A 22,395-nucleotide genomic window follows, 5' to 3' on the forward strand; every position below is an offset into this window, starting at 1 on the left:
CTGCCTCCTCACCTAGGAGTAATAATACTGAATACTTCTTAGGGTTGTAGTAAGGATAAATGTAGTGAGGATAACATGAGATAATATTTTTAAAGCACTTTACAAACCCTAAAACTCTATATAAATGCTAGCTATCATTATTGCTATTATAATTATTGAATCCCATTCTGAAAAGAGATAGCACAGTTTAGTGGAAAGGACACTGGACATGCAGTGGGAATACCTGGGCCATCTCCTATCTCAGTCACTTGTGTTCAAGTCCTTAATCTCTCTAGGCCTCAGTTTTCTCATTTTTAAGATGAAATGTTTGGTTTAAGTGATCTTTAAGTTTCCTTCTGCTGTCTCTAAATCTATGACCTAGTATCTATGAAAAGTCTCCCAGTGGAAAATGACTACTTGGATCAGGACTAGAAGGAGGAAGAAAAGAGAAATTAATAAAGACTTAAGCAAAAACTTGGCTGATTTCCCATTTCTAACAATGCTATGGTGTGTTCTCCTGGTGCCTCTCTTCTACAGACTCCTGTTACCACACAATACCAAAGCTTAGATCCACCAGGCAGCACCAGCTACAGCTTAGCAGCAGTGAGCCACAGTATTTATATTCAACTATAAAAGACTTAGGGAGTAGGTCTGAAATAAGGTAGATTATCTCAAATTCTCCTAGAAGACACCAAGAAAACATACCAAGCTCACAGGACATAGCTATGGTGTTCTTGTCTGGCTCATCAGGATCAAACCTAAAACTCAGAGTATCTGATTTAAAATCCTGGTTCTCCAGGAGTACATTATATATTACCCTACCTTGCACTTTGTACCTTGATTTGCCCAGATATAAAACTCCCAGACCTATTCTAACTTCACAGAGATGTCACAGGGGTCATACTAACAAAAAGAGAAAATTACATTTAAAATACTTTGTAAAGTGCTTTAAGATTCGTGGGGCAAAATACTTGAAAAATTTCAGACATCACTGCCATTTTGGAGATCTCCATCCCATCTCTGGAAAATAACAGTAAGTACAATCATCAACATGGGAAAACTGACTGAAGAGAGACAGAGGACATCATGGATGTCTAAGCTGGAAGAAATCATAGAGGTCTTCTAGTATAACCCCTTTATTTTATATAACAGGAACTTGAAACCCTTAGAAGGGAAGGGACTTGCCCAATTTCTCACAGCCATTCTTGTCATCTTATCTACATTATTCTGATTCTGCTTTGACTCTGGAAAAAAAATACCCAAATTTTACCTTCTACCCCTGCCTCCACTTTACCACTATAATGCTTTAGACAGTAGCAATGGTAGCTTGAAATAGAAAGAAGCATCTGATCAAAAATATGAGTCAGAAATCAGGAGAGATTGGACTTCTGGAGGTCCCAGCTCTATCATTTACTAGTCATGTGGCTTCACTTAGATTCACTGAGCCTCAGTTTCTTCATCTGTAAGATGAGCATAATAACAATGTCCTTCCTTCCTACTTCATTACAGTATAATATGGATCAAACAGGTATGGGTACACTGTATAATTATGAAGCACTATAAAAAAGTACGGTGTTATTGTTATGATTACTGTAGGAATTCAATAAATAGTGAATTATCCAAATACTCTATTTGGAACACCAATCAGAACACCAGAGTTGAAACAACAAGAGTTCAAATAGAATATAGAGCTGCCACAGAAACAACGCTCATGTGTGAGAGAACCTTACCTTCATCAAATGCTTGTTTACCCATTTGGTGAATGTTTTCTTTTGTACACGGTCCCGTTCATCTGTTAAGAAAACACAAAGATGGTTCTTGGTTAGTATTATTCAGGTTAAAATCTAACATACCCGTACTGGTCCATGCCTCGGTTTTCTCAAATTCTGCCAAAAGCAAGAGGGACATGAACCTAGTAGAAGTCAGCAAGAACCCGAGCTTCAAAAACTATTTAGTAATCCAGCATCATGGAAATTTTCCTTTCTTGTTTTGAGGAAGTTGTCCCATCCTGTATCTTCGGGATGATTAGCCTAACTAGTACATCTTCAACCCTTATAACCAGAAAAGAACCTCTTCTTCTAAGATCAGTGAGGAATAGACATACCAAATGATGGTCCTCTTGCTGATAGGCACCAGAAAGTCACATCTATGGGCCATTCATAATAGTATTCAACAAATATTTATTAAATCATCTATGTGCAAAGCACTGTTGCCAGATAATCTTCTAGCATCACACTCCACTACTGCATTCAGGATACGAGGACTGAACTCTACTTCCTGTGCCTACCTATTTACTCAGCACTCTATATCCCCTCAATATGTGTCCTCTCTTTTCCATACTTCACTGCTTCCCTCATCTCAGTGAGGCAGACTTCTTCCTTTCTCTTAATTAAATTCAATTTAACAAACATTTATTAATAGCTTAGCATAGCAAGGAACTATGCTAGGTGCTGGGGATACAAAAAGAGATTTGGTCCAGATTTTGCCCCCAAGGAGCTTACATTCTAAGGGCCTATACCACACTTTCATATCAATCCACATTCACTCTCATTAAATCTCTCCCTTCTGTTAAAATCTTGTTCTATGCCTTATGGAACTCTCATTCACCTCCACTATCAACCTTATAGTCTTAAAAGTCTATAGGGCTAACAGTTGACAAGTAGCATCATATTCTCCAATGAACCTCTACTGTTCTTCCATTCTTCTTCCATTCCCTCAGGCTCAATGGGAGAGAAGAACCTGTAAGTTATTTCTTTCCCATACACAACTCATTTCATATACTTTGTCCACTTAACTTCATTTAAAGTCCTTGACATTCACCAATCCCATTCTCTCCAAAGCATCATCACTGGTTACCTACCACCCCTCAAGACACAAATATTTCAAGACCTGGCTCACATTTTTCTTTCTCACTTCATCCTTTGCCAGAATCCTTAGCATTGAACATCTATGCTATAAACCTGACCTTATTTCAGAGTTCCTTCTCTGCTTCCACTCCACTGACCTAGTACAATTTCTGATACACAGAAGGTGCTTATGTTTATTGAATGACTGACCTACATACCTTCATATCAGCTATCTACTTTTTTCAATTTTTCCAACATTTAGCCTTTTTTTCTTTTCTTTTTTTCTCTTTCCATCAAAGAAATAATCTAAGTACTTAGTTTCAACAATACTTCTATGGAGATGATTCTCATTCTCAAATCTTTCTCTCACACCCTAACTTCTTAAAGTCTAATTCCCCTAGCTCCATATATCTACTGGGCATTTCTATTGGGACACCTTCACTCAGTAAGCCCTAAATAGAATTCATCTCTTCTTTTCCCTCAAACTAGTTCCTTTTTCTGATTTCTTTCTTTTTGCTAATTATTCCAGTCATCAAATCACTGGAATCATCTTTAATTCAGTCCTTTCCTTAATCTACATTCAACCAAATTCTGTCAATCTTCCTTTTTTCTGTTCCTTCTTTCTATTCCCATTAATACCTTCACCAAGTCCTCAAACACATCATTCCTGGATTATTTTAACAGCTTTCTCCTAAGTGGTGGACCTGAACTTATTTTCTTACAGGTCCAACCTACTCTGCACAGGGTTAAATTCTCCTTAAACAGTTTTCATGATGTTACTCTCCCTGTTTAAAAACTTTCAATAGCTCTCACTTGTTCACAAGATAAAGTTCAAATTTCTTAGCCTGTTCAAGACCTTCCAATAACTGACTATAGTGTACCTTTCAAAAGTTATTTTTTAAATTATTTCCTAGCTTGAATCCTAGATGAAGAAAGGGAATAAACATGAAACTTAAGAATGCTCCATGTTCCGTCCAGGCTAGTACACTCACTGTTTCCCAAATACAGCTTACTCATTCTTGCCTTTCTGTCTTTGTTCATGTTAGTCCCCATCACCCTTCAAAATATTCTTTGTCTTTTCCACCTATCTAATATGAGCAGAATGCTGGATTTAGAATTAGCCTCATTTTCCACATCTACAAAATGAGAGGATTAATTCCATTAGATAAACTATAAGTTTCCTTCCCACTCTTAGTTTTAATGAACATATAGTATTAGAGGGTTCAGTGGGTTTCTTATGTATCATTCATTATTTTCAATAAGCACTCACTACATGAGATACTAAGAGAAAAATCACTGCTCTTAAGAATTCTGAGGGCAAATGAAAATGCAGTGCATTCTAACCATGGCAATGGCCTCTGTGAATAAATGGAGATGAAAGATGAAGTGTCCTGTATGATTGGAAATAGTATGAAATAAAGCCGGAAAAGTAGGTAGAAGTCAGATTATGAGCAGCCTGAAAAATGTTAGGCTGTTTGTATTTTAGCCTACCAAAAATAAGGAGCTATATATTGAAGGTCTTTGAGCTAACACTGTGATGCAATCAATCAGTCTCATGCCTTAGGAAATTCATTTTGGCACCTGTGAGGAGAATGGTTTGGAGAGGCGAAAGTTTTGAAGCAAGATCATCATTTAGTAAGCCACTGAAACAGTCCAGGACAGGGGTGGGAAACCTGCAGCCTCGAGGCCACAGGTGCCCTTCTAGGTCCTTAAGTGCAGCCATCTGAGTCCCAGTTTGACAGAACAAATCCTCTTATTAAGGGCATTTGTTCTGTGAAAGTTGGATTCAGTCAAAGGGCCACACTTGAGGGTCTATAGGGCCATATGTGGCCTTGAGGACACAGGTTCCCACCCCTGGTATAGGAAAAAGGAGATGAGAGCCTGAACTAAGATAGCGGCTATGTGAATGGAATGAAGGAAAGAGATTTCAAAAAAATGTTCTAGAATAATTCCTACCTTTTAAATAGACCATTTTAAATAGACCACAGTGTAGGGATGCACAGGGAGTACTGAAGTTGTTTTTAATATTTTGTCAGTAAGTTAGTCAGTAAGTATTTAGGTACCTACTATGTACCAGACACTGTGCTAAGTGCTGGAGATACAAAGAAAGGCAAAAAACAGTCCCTACCTTCAAAGAGCTCAGAATCTAATGGCACAGAGAACAAGTAAACAAATATGTACAGATTAAACAGAGGATAAATAGGAAATAATTAACAGAGGGAAGGCACGGATTTCAGAGGGGTTAGGGTAGGCTTGAAGAACACTGGATTTTAGTTGGGACTTGAAGAAAACCCATATAAGGAAGGAAATAAGAAAATTATTTTAATAACAGCATTTCAGGATAAGTGGTTTCCTTTGTAATCCTTATGTATTTTATTTTATGCTTTTAAAATCTTATTATGAGAAAGGGTCCACAGCCTTAACCAAAGTGCCAAAGCAGTCCGTGATATAAAAAAAGATTAAGAACACTTGTGTAGAGGTAGAATCGTCAAGATACAGTCAGCCAATTAACAAGCCTTCCCTCAGTGCCTTTTTACCCTGAACAAAATCCTCCACCCTGCAGGAATAAACTCATCCCTAAACCCATTGGTGAGTTCCTCTTGGAAACTCCTTAAAAAAGGCAGGAACAGCCACCCTTAATTTAATGTCTCTCTTAGTTTTGCTTTTGACTCTCCAAATTGCACCACCATGTCCCTTCCTGGATACTTCTCCCACCTGCTACTTTTCAGCTCCCTTTTACAGATGATCTTCCACCATTAGACTGTAAATTCTTTAAAGGCAAGAATAAAAAGTGCCTGATGACTAAATGAGAGCAGGTAGTTTGATGATGCAGGATTACAATTCAGGAGAGAAATTCAGGCTGCATATGTAGATTTGGGAGTCATCTGCTTAGAGAATCCATGGAAGCAGATGAAAGAAGATGACCCAGGAGGGTTTCCTGGGGACACCCATGCAAGGAGTGCAGAAGATTGATAATGATCAATCACAAGAGACTAAGAAGGAATGGTCACACAGAAGGAGTAAATAATGTTGAAGACAGAATGCCCCAGAGAATGAGGCAGTCAATAATAGCAAAAACTACAGCAAAGTTGAAAAGGATGGGGACTGAGAAAAGACCACTAGATTTAAAACTTAAGTGAATACCTGTTTCAACTATTCTGGAAAGTAATTTGGAATTATGCTTTTAAAAAGTCAATAAAACATCCATACTCTGACCCAGAGACTCCACTTTTATATACCCTAAGGAGATCAAAGATAAACATATAAACCAAAATATTTATAAGTAGCACTTCTTGTGGCAGCAAAGGTCTAGAAACAAAGTAGATGCCTATCAATGGAGGAAAGTCTGAACAAACTGTGGCACGTGATTTTAATAAAATATTGCTGCACTATGAATGGGGGAGAGGAGGAAGAAAAGGAAGGAAAAACTGTGCTAAGCACTTTACAAATATTCTCTCATTTGATTCTCACAACAGTGAGAGGAAGAGGAAACTGAGGCAAACAGGTTAAACGACTTGCCCTGGGTGACACATCTAGTAAGTTTCTAAAGCTGTATTAAACTGAGGTCTTCCTAACTCCAGTCCTAGCACTCCATCCACTACACCACCCAGCTGCCTCATAAGAAATGATGCACAAGAAAAATTTGGGGCACAAGAAGACTTATATGGATTTATGCATAGTGAAGCAGAACTAGGAAAACAATACACAGCAATGACTACAACAATGTAAATGGAAAGAACAAAAACATTACAAAAGGAAGTGAATTCTTTATAATTAAAGATAATAATCTAGAAGCTGGGCCCTGGAGAAGTGGAGGGAATGCATTTTACTTCCTTCTTTGCAGAGATGGAACACTATGGGAGTGAAATACTACACATACTATCAAATGTGGTTGAAATGTTTATAGCTTTTGCTGAAATGTTTTTTCCTCTTTCTTTTTTTCTTTGTTTCAATGACTTGCTCACTGGGCAGAAATAAATTTGAAAACACATGTAAAAACAAAAGATATTAATTTTTAAATAGACCATATTTATGTCTAACATAATTTGACCATCATATGATTACATGGATTCTATAAAAGCAACAATGTAAGCATTAAAAATATTTTTAAAAGATCATTAGCAAGTTGAGAATAGTTTCAGTTGAGTGGGGGTCAGAGGACAGATTACAAGGGACTGAGAAATGAGTAGGTGGTAAGGAAGGAAAAACAGCACTAGAGTAAAGAATATTCTAGAAACCAGGCAATGAGAGGGAAGAATAAAACAATAGCTTGAGAGTACTGGGAATAGGGGGTGGGATGTGGAATCAAGTAAAAGTCTGGAAATAAAACTGAGTATAAGGGGTCTAAAAATGACAGACAGGGAAGATATGATACATGAAGTAATGTCTTTAAAGCACGATATAGAGAGGATGATATTGAGTTCAGGAAGAGGGATTAAAAGGAGAAAATATTGGGTGAAGATGTAGGGGAGATGTGAGATGTGACAGATGAGGAAGCTCCAACTGAATATCTTGATTTTCTCAAGAATGTGGGAAGTAAGAAAAGCTGCTAAGAGAAGAGAATGGGGTTTTTAAGGAGACTAGAAGAGGTTTGGAATACCTACTAAGGGAAGTAACATGTTCACAGTCAGTCAAGGAAAGATAACAGTTTTGCAGCAATGAGGGCCCAATGGAGATTAGATAACATGAATCTAGAGGAGCCTCAATCAGTAGTGAGAGAAGGGTCATGTGACATCTTTCAGCCATCTATGCCCTTTGAAAAGTTAGTTATTCACAGATCTCCTAGAGATGAGGGGGGGGGGGGGGGTATTCTTGAGTGCAGTACTGGGGATGATGTCAAGGGATAATAGTTGTATTTAGTTGTTGTAATTTAGGATTCAGTTGTTGTAACTGAAAATTGAATCATCAGGTAGCCCCAGTATGGGCCAAGTCTAGGCTCAGAAGACTGATTTAAGGTGAGATGCCCCATAAGCTGCAGTCTCACGGAGAATATCTCTGTTCTACATTCAGGCCATGGAAATCTTTCATTGAAGGCAACAGGCTTTCTGTTACCAGCCCAATCCCCCATGAAGTTCTGGCTCATGCTAAAGAAGGGAGTGGAGAGAGACCCTAAGACTCTTTTCAGTAACGCAGATACTTCAAGGTGGAAGAAGCAAAGGAAAACTTATCACTAGGCTGCAGAGAAGGAGTTTGAACAAAATTTTGGACTAAGACTCTGCAGAGGGAAAAGAAAGGTGCTCCTGGGCCACACTGCCTAAAAAGTGCATAGAAACTCTTCACGAATAAACCTTCAGTGAGAGAAGGACAGGCAGGTTAACCAGGAGCACCAGACCCTTGCTCTTAAGAGTTCAATAACCATTTCACTTTCCCAGTCCCTCTATGCTGTATTTAAAGAGGAAATGTTGTAAATTTGTTTAATTTAATTTAAATTTCTTTTCAACCCTGTAAAGCTACAGGGGATTCCTTCCAGCAGATCTCAGAAAGGAAATGTCAATGATTCACAAGATAAAGAATTCGAACAAGACACTGAAAAGCCAGGACATTAATCTAGCACCATTTCTGCTTTACAAAAGCCTAGGAAGATTTAATTTCCAGTGACAATTTGCTTATTTGGACTACAATCTTGTTCAGATCTGGAGACTCAGAATATATCTCTTGATATGAACTCTTGTGTTTTGAAAGAGGCAACAGTTAGGGAGAAAGAACAGTGGACTGGAATTCTAGTTCTGGTTCTACAACCAATGTACCATGACCTTAACTCCCTTGGGCCTGTTTCCCCATTAGTAAAAATGAAGAAGCTGAACAGGGAGGGTCCCTGAAGACTATAACATTATATGGTTCTTTACCATCTAAATTATAGTTTTTACTTCTTCTTCCCTAACCCCTAATCTTTCTTTAGATCTTTTCTTCCAACTTTTCTCTTCTCCAGACACAGCTATTAGGAAACTCAAGTGCAATAGGATTAGAGATGATCCCCAAGAACAAATCTGAGTGGTTTGTCCAAAGTATGCCAGACCAGGTCTCCTCCCTGTTCCTTCTGCCCTCCCAAGGGTGAATTCATAAACTATAAGGAACCTACTCCTGCTAAAAATATACCACAGGCCCTCAGAATCATGTAACTATAAGTTACCGTGGTTTCCTGGTACAGTCAGACAAAATAATGTGAAAACAGAAACTAGCCCCAAAGTTTCTCTCTGTCTCTCCATCTCTCTGTCTGTCTGTCTGTCTCTCTCTCTCTCTCTCTCTCTCTCTCTCTCTCTCTCTCTCACACACACACACACACACACACACACACACACACACTCTCTCTCTCTCTCTCTCTCTCTCTCACACACATACACTGCCCCCCCCTCCCCCAGGCCCACATTCTCCATGTGCCTGAAGTAGTCACCATGCTACACTCTCTTCTCCTCCCATAAGAGGTTCCCCAGGAAGTCCCAACTACTGCATTATTACATGAGCCCAAAGACTGTAAAACCTGGAAAGTTTCAAAGACCACAGGATTCTATGAGTCAAAGGAGAGCCTTGGTCATGCCTGACCTTCAGGTCCCAGGGAGGGGAAGGCTCCCGATACTAACCCATGCAGCACATTCGGCATACCAGGTGGGCGTTGAACTCTCTCTCCACTTGATAATTGGGCCACATGATCCCCTGGTTGCTTCCTATCTGCACAGCTATGAAGAAAGGGGGATCCGGAAGGTACCTCTACCTCTTTGCTTTGGTCCCCTCTGCAGCTACGAAAGAAAAGGGCAGGAACCCTAGGCTGAGTTGAAAGACACACAGTTCAGAGAAGCAACTCCACCCATCACTTCCTACGGGCCTCCTCCCCTAGAGAGCCTTGTAAGGAAGCACCTTCCTGGGACAGTGTTTTAAAAAATGGGTCCAGCTCTTCTTGGCAATTGACTTATGTCTGAAGATGGCACCAGCTGGGTGAAAAGAGTCTCATGCAGGTTAACAATGTAACAAGAGAGTAGAAACTCTGTGAACAAAACACGACCACAAGACAGGTTCCTGGGAAGTGATTAATCCAGTTCAAGTAAGAGCAAGCCCTAGTGTGACCCCTGCATTGCAAAGCAAGAGCCTTGTAGCCAGGTGAATCGACAAGGTGGATGCTGTTTTTCTCAGTAACTTTTCTGGAGGCCTAGTCAATTTAGATGTCCCACTGACAAGTCAGGGACAGCCTACACATTGCCCAACTTCCTGTTCCATCGGTGGCTTCTTCTCAAGCAGAATCCAATGTAAGGCAACCAGCCCAGAGGCCTCCTAACCAAGAAGTTAGTTAACCAAATGGTACTCAGAAGGAGAATGCAATGTCCCAAGATTACATACTGCCTGTTTCTTGCTGTCCCTAGCACTCAAAAAAATCTTGATTTTCTTGTACAGGATAATGCAAGAGGAGAAGTGTTCCCTCTGCCACCCTTACACCTTTCAAAGTAGCACAGTCCCAGCCAGAAGCAAAACAGCAAAAGAGAGCTCATCAACTCAAACTCCAAACATCTCTCTCCCATGGCATCTCCAAGCTAGAAATCGCATCTCCAAGCCCCTTTCCACTCCCAGATCCTCCCCTTTTGTCCCTGAAGCCACTGCACTTATCTCTGCCTGTGCCAAAAATGCCTTCAGCGTGGACCAGCACAGGGGCTGTTTGTTTCTCCAATTTGCTTTCCAATTCTTGGCTAATTGTACCAGACGCTGGAATTTTGAAGAGACACAATGAAGGGCCTTTTCATATGGCCACCCCAGCCAGCCTGTTGCTTCTTCACAAGCTCTCGATCCAACTTGGGGAAAGGAAAAGCTGAGTTTCTGGAACCCAATCCCAGGCTTCTGCTCTGCCCCAGCTAAAAGCTCCAATCCAGCTCTCACACCGATAAGAGCAGGCGTAATCACTAACCCTCTGCTCAGACTCCCTAAATAGAAAGACTTCTGGCTAATGCTGTTTTAAAATCCGGAGATAGTAAAGGAGGGGTAGGAGAGTGGAGGAGAAACAAAACAAAGTTTCTAAACAAAATCAGCCCCAATTGTTACAAGTGTACAAGTGGATGAAACTCCCACCTTGGAGCTAGACTTGCAAAGTTTTATTAATATAGAAGAACTGGATTCTGTTTCATCCATCCCTGGCTCCTTCCTTTATGCAGCATACGGCTTCCACCAATACATGGCTAATAATCTCCTTCTTGCTTACTAAAAACAGTAAGGAATCACAATCAGCCTTATTCATCCCCTCTTTAACTTATCTCTCAGTCACTCTAATAACCTGCAGCTAGTTTCCCTCAGTATATTCTTCATTTTCCACAACTAGGCAGGATGGTTAAGTGGATAGCGTATCAGATTTAGAGTCAGAAGACTTGGGTTCAAATCCTTGCCCTGTAACCTTGGGAAAAGTACTTTAATTGATATTAGTCTCAGTCTCTTTATCCGTAAAATGAGAAGGTTGAACTAGAATACTCATAAGACCCTTTTTAGCTCTAAATCTATGATTCAATAATTCTTACTAAGGTGAGGCAGGGGGAGGACCCTTCAAGGGCTCACCTAAAAGAAAGAAAAAGAAGAGGACAGGGTTAAAATTAGGAAAAGAATTTGCAGAGATGAAGGTGGAGCAGGGGACAAGGCAGCTGAACCTTGAGGATTCCCCTTTTACCAAAGCTAAGAAAAAAAAAATTGTAGATTAAAGGTAGCAGCTGGAACTTCCTCATTTTATAAATAAGGAAACTGAGAACCAGAGAAATTAAATGATTTTCCCAATATCACACAGGTAGGAGGAGCTCAAAGAACTAGGATTCAAAACCAGATCCTCAGACTCCAAATCAAATGCCTAGTGATTATCATACAAGAGAAAGATTCTTTCACATTGATGACCAAGGGGTTATCCTTGGAAGAAAGTTGTAATATTTATTTTTCCCTAGGTACATAATCTGACTGCTAAATGACTTCACCGCCTTTAAAACATGAGAGCTCAAAGTAGGACATGAGACCATTCTGAGTCAGATACCAAGAGAGAAGGAAGAAAGCAGTAAGCATTTATATAGCACCTACTATATGTCAGAAGAATCTGAAGCTCCTTCAGTCAGACCCTCCAGAAAGAAGGCAGAAATCCCCTTCAGAAGTACTGCTGGATGATTAGAGAGACAAGCAAGAAGGAAAAGCCACCTGGGTGACAAACCTTAAGGATTCTTGACACCAGTCCTTTATTTTCCAGGTACTGGAAGCTACAATGCACAAGGACAAAGCCCCTTCTTTGAAGTCAAGAAACGATTGATTTGTAGCTCTTGATTCTCCAAAAGACAGATGACGTGGTTTGTTATTAAAATTTCCATCCACTCCTTTATTCTGGTCCAACTTCTGGTCAATCTTTTGTTCACAAGGACAGCCTCAGAGCTTATGTAGGAGGAGGGAGTACAAAGCAGAGAGGACTACCAGCTCTGTGGCTGCTGGGTGTAGACTTCAACAAGGCTGAGTGGGGGTAGGGAGTGAAGTCAAAGGCTAGGAAGAGGTTTATGATTATCTATGCACATCTAATATAGACCTTTTCTAATACTAAAGAAAGCTGAAAATGAGCTGTATTTTTTCAGTTCCTTTTTGAGACACACAAATCTCACATAAATCTATTATTAAGCAATAAATTCAGGTCCAGTTTAAATCTCTTTTTTTACATAAAATGATTTTCCAGTCTTCCTTACTGATTCCTACACCACATTCCCCACACTTTTACTACCAATGGCCAATTTTCCCTTTTTAGATAGAGAACTATCTAGCCCAAAAACAAATATAAATCTTTTCTCAGCTAAGCCAGAAAAATATGACAACTTTCTATGATACCCTTTACGAATAAGATGATAAGGGATGGGTTGAATGATATAGTAAATAATAAACTCAAAGCTGGTTGGACCACTGTTTCTAGAGAGTGGCTCAATACTGATCTGGAGGGAGGTTGCTAATGTGTTGCTTTAGTCATATCCTTCAACATTTTTATCTCCGAGATTGGCAGAGAAAGCATGCTTATCATATTTGCAAATGCAACATGTGAGAGCTCTAACATCATGGAGGCAGAATCAAAATTCCAAATGATATGAACAGGATGAATACCATGTCAAGCATTAACATGAATAAATGTAAAATCCTATACTTCAACAGGCCCATTATCTCATCAATGTAGGGGCACTTCATCGCCTATCTGTGCCTTCTCATCCTAGGCAATTCCTGTCCATGTTCTTTCCATAGATCATCCACAGAGGGCCCAATCAACACATTGGAGGCCTGCTTTTAGGTCTCTGCATTTAAAGCATACTAGTGGAATGGTAAAGTTCTATATTTAGATTTAAAAAATATATCAACTGCACATTTCCGCCCACTACAAATTTATGTTACATAACTTCAATTGGGCCTTCACTGCTGCTAGGCATTCCTACTATCAACTCACTTTCCCACTCCCTTCAGCAGTTCTTCCAAACCTTTGCATCACTTCTTAAATATCCCACGACTCCCCCCACTCTCTCAGCTGAGAATTTTGCCTGATATTTTATGGGGACAAAAATTTGTGGTAGGCAGGCACAAAGTGGTTTCTCTTATTTGTTACATCTTATATAACATACTAAGAGTACCCCTCTAACATAGGGAGTGCAAGTAGTGTTGTTTATATGTAAACAGATTCCTTCAGATTCCTTCTACCACTCTTTCCCTCTTCATCCCCATCTCACGTGATAAACTGGTCTTACTCCATACCAAAGCTAACTCCCCTATTTATTCAAATGATCTCATTCAATCCTTTCTCCAGCAATAGATTGACCCTTCTGTCATCCTCACTCTTTCACTTATTTTCAGTCTTTCCTGTCTACTGGTTCATTTTCTACTGTCTACAATTATAAGCAAGACTACGTCTCCCCTATCCTGGAAAAAACCCTTCCTTGACCCTTCCATTCCCCTCTAAATATGGTCCTATATGTCTTCTGTCCTTTGTAGCTCAACACCTCAAAAAACACCATCTACAATAGGTGCCCTCCACTTTCTCTCCTCTCACTCTCTTCTTAACCCCTTACAATCTGGCTTACAACTATATCACTCCACTGAAATTGCTCTCTCTCCAAAGTTACTAATGATCTCTAAGCTTTTCTCAATCCTCACTCGCCTTGAATTGTCTGAAGCCTTTAATATTGTTGATCACTCTTCCCCTCCTGGAAATTCTCTTCTTTCTAGATTTTTAGGGCACCACTTTGCTGGTTTTCCTCCTACCTATCTGACTGCTTTTTTCCATCCCCTTTGCTATATACTCCTCCAGATGACTCTCTCTAATTGTAAGTGTCCCTCAGAGTGCTGCCTTGGGCCCCCTTCTATTCTCCCTCTACACTACTTCACTTGGTGATCTTGTCAGCTCCCATGGATTGTTATAATTTCTTTACTGATAACTGTCAGATCCCTTTATTCAACTCTAACCTCTCTGATCCTGCATCCTCCAGTTGACTATAAATATTTCAAACTAGAGAGCCTATAGACAATTTTAAACCAAGTACAGTGCCAGACACATAGTAGGCACTTAATAAATGCTTATTAATTGACTGCTAGCTGTTTGACGGTGTGCAAGTCATTCCACCCGAATCTCAGTTATCTCCTTTGTTACATATAAACAACACTACTTGCACTCCCTATCTTAGAGGGGTACTCTTAGTATATTATATAAGATGTAACAAATAAGAGAGACCACTTTGTGCCTGCCTACCTCAAAAACTTGTGGCTGTTTACCAAGTAACAAGGTAGTGTAAGGGGACCTGCTATGTCTTGTCTTTCCTTTTCACTTTTTTTTAAACTACCACCACCAAGACACACATATTTCTCCTGAATGTTTTTTAAGATTCTTGAGGACAGCCGATAGAAGTGCCTAATATTGGCAATGAATGTTTTTAATCAAGAGATTTCTAGGATATGCTGAAAGAGGGGCTGCTAAATCTCACTCAGTGAGGCACACTGTTGGCACTCAAGCTATCAAACCATGATCAAGAGAAACAAAGCATTCATTTTATTTATATTTACTTATATATTTCTATATTTTATATATTTATCTATATATTTATTTATATACATTTAATTTATATATGATATTTACATATAATTTATGTAATTATAAATAATACAAAGTATTAATAAAATTATATGTATATAATTTATATATTATAACATATAATAATTATATAATATATAATAATAATAATAAAGCACAATCCAGCATTCATTACAACATGTAAGAAACATAGGAATAGAAAACTTAAAACTGATTAAACACCTTAGCTTGAGGGTAGGGGTCCTACTCACACTGACAGCCTTGTAGTTTATTATTATTAACAAAAATAATGACAATTCAGATTTACATAGTGCTTTAAGAGTCACAAAGTGCTTCACCTAACCAAAACCTATGTGAGATGGTAGTGTATTAACATTCCAATTCTCCAGACCAGAAACTGAATTTTCCCACAGGTTTAAGTAACTTCCATTCTCATACACTACCTGAGGTCTCCCGCCCAGTCCCCTTGACTGACTTCAGTGTTCTATCAACTCTGTTTCTATGCTGCCTTTCTAGTTTACATAGGCGGTGGGGAGGTGTAGAAAGGGAGAGGAAAAGAGGGAGGGAGGAGGAGGAGGAAGAGGAGAGAGAGAGAGAGAGAGAGAGAGAGAGAGAGAGAGAGAGAGAGAGAGAGAGAGAGAGAGAGAGAGAGAGAGAGAGAGAGAGAGGGAGAGAGAGAGGGAGGGAGAGAGAATGAGAATGGGTGTGTGTGTACTACACAGGAAGTCAAATCTGATCAGTCCTCAAACGGCAGTGTCTAAAAATTGGCTCCTCCGGGAGAGACCCCATACAGGAAGATTCAGAGTTTGTCATTTTGGAATACTGTAAAAGCAAAGGTGAAAATGTGTAGTCTGGCAGAAAGTCTCCATTCCATTTACGTTACTCCCCCTGGTATCATGGTTATTTATGTGCAAATCTCTCCTTTGGCCCTGCCTCCACCTTCATACTCACAGCAGAAGCTTTGTAGTTCTCTGCCTTTAGGGACTTGTACTCAGCTCATGGCAGGTACTTAAGAAATGTTTTGCTGAATGAAGTACCCTGGAGCAGGAATCTGGAGGTTAAGGTTTGCATCCTAGCTGTGCCATTACAGCACACTACAGGATTAACTTTAAAACTCTGTTGATATATCTAATACTATGCTATCAGAAATAATGAAGAAAGCAAGTATGTCCCACTATTGGCCTCAATTTCCCCATCTGTAAAATGAGAAATTTGGGCTAGATAGCCTCTAAAGTCCCTTCCAGTTCTAACATTCTGGGATTCTATGATAAACATGTCCTATAACACCATCGGAAGAAGAAGCCTCTACTTTTGGTTGTCAGAACACTGGTTCACTACAGATTCAAACAATGAGACTACTTCAGTCACTGAAAGATGAACTATATGACTGGCTAGCCTATGGACCAGCTTCAAAGCAAAGAGCTAAATACACAATCAGGCTCTGACACACCCCTACAAAAGACACCTCCTCTCTCCATTGCACTCCTTTTTCCTTATGCCCCATCATAGTTTGACCCTGCCTTTTCCATTCCTTCCATCAGCCAATCAATAGACCAAATTCAGAATCTCTTCCCTTTACACAATCTCCCCAGTCTTTCTCTAGCTGGAATGTAGATGAAATGGGGGCGGGGGAGAACAAACAAAAAACAAAACCAAGAACTTTAAAGCATCCACACAAACCACAGTGAAAAAATCTAACAGAAAGAACCTCCTACTCTGAAGACAGCCTCAAGCCTGTTTAGCTACTTGTTTTCTAAAACCCTTTAGAGTTCGGATGTCCCCTAGTTTCAGAAAGACTCTCTGGGTTAGGTAAACTGTCTAGGACAGAGAAAAGGGTTCTTCGGACATTGGCACCAGAGTACTGCTACCTCCCAGTTCCCACTCACCATCACTCCAACATTGTCATTCCAGAACATACCCTAGCCCTTTAAAGTAGATAGTAAGGAAATACTTTCCTGGGTCGCATGTGAAGTATTAAAAAAAAAAAAAAAAACCACCTTACCGTCTCTACTTTTGGCAAACCTCTTCCAGTATAAGACTCCAACAATTCCAAAAACATAACTCAAAATAACAAGTGTTGGAGGTAAATAAGTTGAGTCTAGGAAAGGCATTTCTAGTTAAGGTCCCAGTTCCAGCCTTCCTTTCCTCCTGGTCGTCATAAGCCCTGAACTCCAGGCTTGTCTCTAAATGCCTTTCCCCTGAGGTTGCTGCCGATCCCGTACTAGCATCACAGGGCTACAGAGGCGCTGTCAGAAACTTCCTGACCACGGCCCCTTGTTCTCTATCTGTCTTTCAACAGACACTAGGAGGCTGGGGCTAAAATTCTCTGGGACAGACGAAGCCCGGGAAACTGAATAACCAAAGTGGGGGAAGTTGTGGGGGAAATGGGAGGGAGAACCAGAGTGAAGAGGACTCTGAAAGCTAGTGTCAGGCTGACTCAAACTTCTTTCTTAGGCATCCTTTACTTAGCTTAAACAAGCAAACTCCAAGACAGTTTAGCAAGCCAGGAGGGTGTCAGAAGACGTCATACTTCTAACTTTCCATTCCTGGCTGGGTTGGAATGCTAGAAATAGGGACGTAGTCAGAAGGAGGAAGTCACAAAAGAGAAAAGCAGAAAGACTTCTTATGAAACAGAGGGGCAAGAAATACAGGCGCATTTATAGAAAAATGGAAACCACCCAGGCACTATAGAGTATAGCCCAAGTCTTCTGGTCCTAATATTTGAAAACAAATTCTCCCATGAGACAAACTCTATTACCATTCTGATGGCTTCAGGTGGCTCCAAAAGTCACTCACTATTAGGGGAGATTCTTTTAAGACAAAAAGAAGCTCTGATTCTTACTCGCTATCTGAGAGGTGCCAGGGAATTCTCCTGTTCATTCATGGTGCTGGCCAGTGGCAGTAGGGGCCCACTGTGTTCTACAAAACCAAAGCCTACTAAAGCCAGCTCCAAATGTTAGGATGACAGGATGCCAAAACAGCAGGTGAAACTAATTTGTGAGCTGGACTAGAAGTTTCTACAACCTAAATTGCATGTACTCAAGTCAGGTGGGAATACCAGTTCTCCCCTCATCTCACACCCTACTTCATATGGATACTTTCATGAACATAAGGGTGTGTGTGTTCGTCCTTTGTTGCTGAAGAAGACCATGCCATCAGAGACATGACGCACTTGACTTTGTTTTGAGTGAGGGAGGGCTGTGCAGGTTACCAGCCTCACTTCTCCTCCAGAGCCATCTGAATCCAGTGACCAGATATTCATCAGGATGACTGGAGATGACCCAGGATGAGGCAATTGGGGTTAAGTGACTTGCCCAAGGTCACGCAGTTAGTGAGGGTCAAGTGTATGAGGTGAGATTTGAACTCAGGTCCTCCTGACTCCTGCACTGGTGCTCCTCCACTGCACCACTTAGCTGCCCCCACATAAGGATGTAAAAGATAACTGTAAGAGACATTTAAATGTTTTTAGCTTAGCCCATAAGGCAAAGCTAGGAAGTCACAGGGAGGCAGATTTGTGTCAGAATAAAGAAAAAAAAATTCCTAGAAGAGGGACAAGATTTACATTGATGAAGAGTTAGGTTTTTTTCTGTCACTAAAAGTCTTTGAGTAGGGGCTGAGTGAATACCTTGAGAGATGTTGTAGAGGGAATTATGATTTGAGAAGTGATTGAACAAGATGACTTCTGAGTTTCTTTCTAATTTTGAGATTCTATAAAACAGAAAACACACAAGCACATGTACACAACCATACATATATGAATATAAACACTTACTGTAAAAGGTGATTTTATCTTACTTCTGTCTACCAGCCTAACTTCCTCCACTAGGAATGAAGTGGGGGCTATGGGATTGTCTTTGTGCCACACTCTTTATGTATTTAGCTATTTATGTATTTCTATGGTGCCTATCACCATGGCATATAAATATTTTGTGTGTTCTCACAAACTGACTTAGAAAATCTTCACTTGGGCAGGGGTTTCTGCCTATCATATTTAGTAAAGAACAGTGAGGAAAATCTATAAAAAAGAATACTTCTTGGATACCACAACAATGTGGAAGGACATTGATAAGGAGCAGAGCATTCCAAAAAAGGGAAATCAGAATGAAGATTATACTATATGAGGACTGATTGTAGGAAATGGGAATTTTTAGCTGAAGAAGAAAGGACTTGGGAGAATTTAACAGTTGGTTGGGTTTTTTTTAATATTTGAAGAGCTGCCAAGTTGTCTGCCAATTATTAGCCTTGTTGTCTTTGGCCCTAAAGGGCTAAACTAAGAGCAAGAAGTTAATATTGCAGAGAGCCTGAACAACGTAAGGAAAAATTTCCTAACATTTAGAGCCATCCAAAGTGAAATGATCTACCCTGAAAAGTAGTGATAGCTTTACATATATTATTCCATCTGATCCTCACAACAACCCTGTAAGGAAGGTGCTATTCCTATCCTCATTTTATAGAAAAGGAAACTGAAACTGAGAAAGGTCAAGTGACTTGCCCAGCATCACACACCCAGTAAGTGTTTAAGGCAGGTTTTGAACTCAAGTCTTTCTAGCCACTACACCTATCTATCCACTATCTTCCACTATCTATCTTGTGGGATCCTCAAAAGGAAAGCATTTTAAAGTAAACTTTAAAATACTCTAACACATAAATTTTCATTATTGCACATATTATTTCTCTTACAAGATATAAGCTTCTAGTGGTCAGAAACTGAGTCCTTGGAGACTAATAACAAAGACTCTCATATAGGAGTTCAACAAATATTTGTTGAATGAGTAAACCAAGTCAACAGGTCAGAAGGAAAAAGAAAAACTATCTGGGCTTCATACATCCTTCCAGTGCCAAGACATGGGATATCCAAAAATATTGATTTGGAACTACCAAGAAGTATTAAGAAATATTTTTTGCCTCATAACAAGATGTTAATTATTTAATGTTGGACTTTATGTCTTTAATGCTGCAGAAGATTTTATATACACACATATACATACGCGTGTAAGATACACGTGTGTATGTGTGCATGGTCATTCACAATTTAAGGGAAGGCTTTAAAAACATTTACTGATAGCTTTTAGTTTTATACCATCTACATTTTCCAATACATCCCACTCCATTCACTCCCCTTCCAGAAAGCTATCGTTATAACAACAACTAAGAAAGAAAAAAAGATTCAGAAAAACTAACCAGCGCCTCAGTTTGAGTCTGTAGTTGCCTTGCCTTCCCCCGCCACTTCTGCAAAAAAAGTTGTAAAGTACATTCTCATACCATTTCTTTGGGGCCAAATGTGATCATTAAAATGTCATGTGATTGGATTTTTTTCTTATTACTTCCATTTACATTGCTATAGTCTTTGTGCTTGTGTTTTTCTGTTTTACTTAGTTTTTTGCATCAATTAATATGGTCTATATTTCTCTATATTCACAAGTTCTTATAGCACAATAATATTTCATTACTTTCACTTCTCACAGTTTGTATATTCATCCCAATTGATGCGCATCTTTTTTGTTCTGTAAAAAAAAAAAGTGCTGCTATGTTTGTGTATATAAGACTTTCTTTTTACTACAAAAAAAAATACTTAAAAAAAACCTATACAGAATTCTAGAATAATCCTGAAGTATCATTATAAGAAGTCACGTTTATATGGTACTTTAAGGTATTCAAAGTGCTCTACATACATTACCTCATTTAGGCATTACAACAACCCTCTGAGGTGGGTATACGGGGAAGGGCAGGGAGAAGGAGAAGGAAAGGGAAAGGGAGAAACAAAATAGGGTCACTGAAGCATGTTTGTTTTTAAATGCAAAGAACAGAACAGAAGGAAGGCCGGAGAGAAATCAGAGGGACAGATCTGAAACTTATATGTTATATTTATTAAATATACTTCAGAGTTGTTCATAATAGAGATCCATATTTTCATATACAATCCCTCTTCTATTCTTACTATGTATATAGAAATGCTCATTTTATTTAGGGTTTAAGTGTAAGATAAAAAAATTTTAAACCCTGCCCCATTCAGTTTTCTTATCTGTAAAGTGGGAATAATATCATCTGTACTACCTACCTCACAAGATTATGGTAAAGGCAAGTATTTTGCAAACATTACAGTCCTAGAAAAATAAGAGTTACTACTACTTTTCAGCCTAGGGGGTGGAGTAGTCTGTATGCTTGCAAGAGAGATTTTCCATCTAATAAAACGAAGAATGGGGCTGTGAGCTGAGCTGTACTTTATAGGAAGTGGTGCAAAGTTGGCAGGAAGGAGAGGTTAGTTTCCTTTTTTCGATACTGTGTTTTACATATATATATATATATATATATGTACACAAAGCAGAAGATATTTCATGCCACATTAAACACACACCCTGGAATGCTCACCTCACTAACCAGCAGAACAAAAGGCAATGCCCCCAACCACCAAATAAAACTCTTTCTAGGGGACTCCTCCATTTCCCTAACTTGCTTCCATTCCTATTCTACCTCGTATAGCAACTCAGTCACCATCTATAACCATTACCCACAAGAAATCTCAGAACAAAGTAGCACTCGGAATAACTGTAACATCTGTGGCTACCACCAAAACATGTCTGGTGAATTGGGGTTGTATGTAATGCTACACAAATTGTCGAAGAGTCTTAAGTCCCAAACACTGCCATTTACAAGGTTTATAACCATGTAGACAAGAATGTATATGGAAATCATGTTTAAAAGGTCAAAACCTAGGACAGTAAAAACATTTTTAGGAAAAGAGAGAAACTAACCTAGGACCCCCAGCCTAGCAAAGAGAACAATAGAAGTAAGTCTTTTCTGACAATGATATGGAGGTGAGAGGTATCATGGGATACCATACAGAGAGCAGGAAATTTGGAATCAGAAGATCTGGATTCAAGACCTGAAAAACACACACACACATACACACACACACACACACACACATACACACACAGAGATAGATTTATCTATCCATATCTATCTATCTATCTATCTATCTATCTATCTATCTATCTATCTATCTATCTATCGGCCAAGCTATTTCACCACTTGGAGTCTCCATTTGGTAATACATCTGTAATACTGATATAATAATAGATTTGCAACCTATCACCTCTTACAGTTATTGGTGAGGAGAGGGACTGGGGAGAGAATCAAAAGAGAAAATGTTATGTAAAACACTTTATAAACTGTAAAAGTAGTGTGCAATGAAAACCAAGCTATTATTATAGGGGCATAAACTATGGGTTTCTGGGAACGGAGGTTCCCATCATCAAAGTCTAGCTCTGTATTGTTTGTACAATTTATCCCACTAGCCTACTGGGCATTGTTCCACAATCTAATCAGGACACAGGATGCAAAGGCTGTTCATAAAGTACCTGGTTGCTCTGATGTGGTACCTTGGTTATGTAACTCCAATATATAGCACAAGATGATCAATCAAATCAAACACTAAAAATTTACTCAGCACTTCCCGTGCTCTAGGCCCTGACAATATAGAAATAAAACAGTCCCTGTCCTAGAAAATCTTCCATTCTGTCA

General features: G+C 39.4%; 1 protein-coding gene across 17 annotated transcripts in view; it reads right to left on the minus strand.

The window, feature by feature from the left end:
• The window catches only part of MACF1 (microtubule actin crosslinking factor 1), a 398,300-nt gene that overhangs the window by 250,011 nt on the left and 125,894 nt on the right, over nt 1-22,395 (minus strand). For 13 of the 17 annotated variants that reach the window (XM_072609962.1, XM_072609963.1, XM_072609950.1 and 10 more), the window contains one exon: nt 1,710-1,771. In XM_072609962.1, the coding sequence (XP_072466063.1) occupies nt 1,710-1,771 (62 nt within the window). Of the gene's footprint in view, nt 1-1,709; nt 1,772-9,403; nt 10,708-16,873; nt 17,175-22,395 lie in introns of those variants that run through there. The other 4 variants (XM_072609952.1, XM_072609958.1, XM_072609957.1 and 1 more) reach the window with 4 other exon arrangements.

The sequence above is a fragment of the Notamacropus eugenii genome, chromosome 5, assembly GCF_028372415.1.
Source record: "Notamacropus eugenii isolate mMacEug1 chromosome 5, mMacEug1.pri_v2, whole genome shotgun sequence".
In the NCBI taxonomy this organism is placed as follows: Eukaryota; Metazoa; Chordata; class Mammalia; order Diprotodontia; family Macropodidae; genus Notamacropus; species Notamacropus eugenii.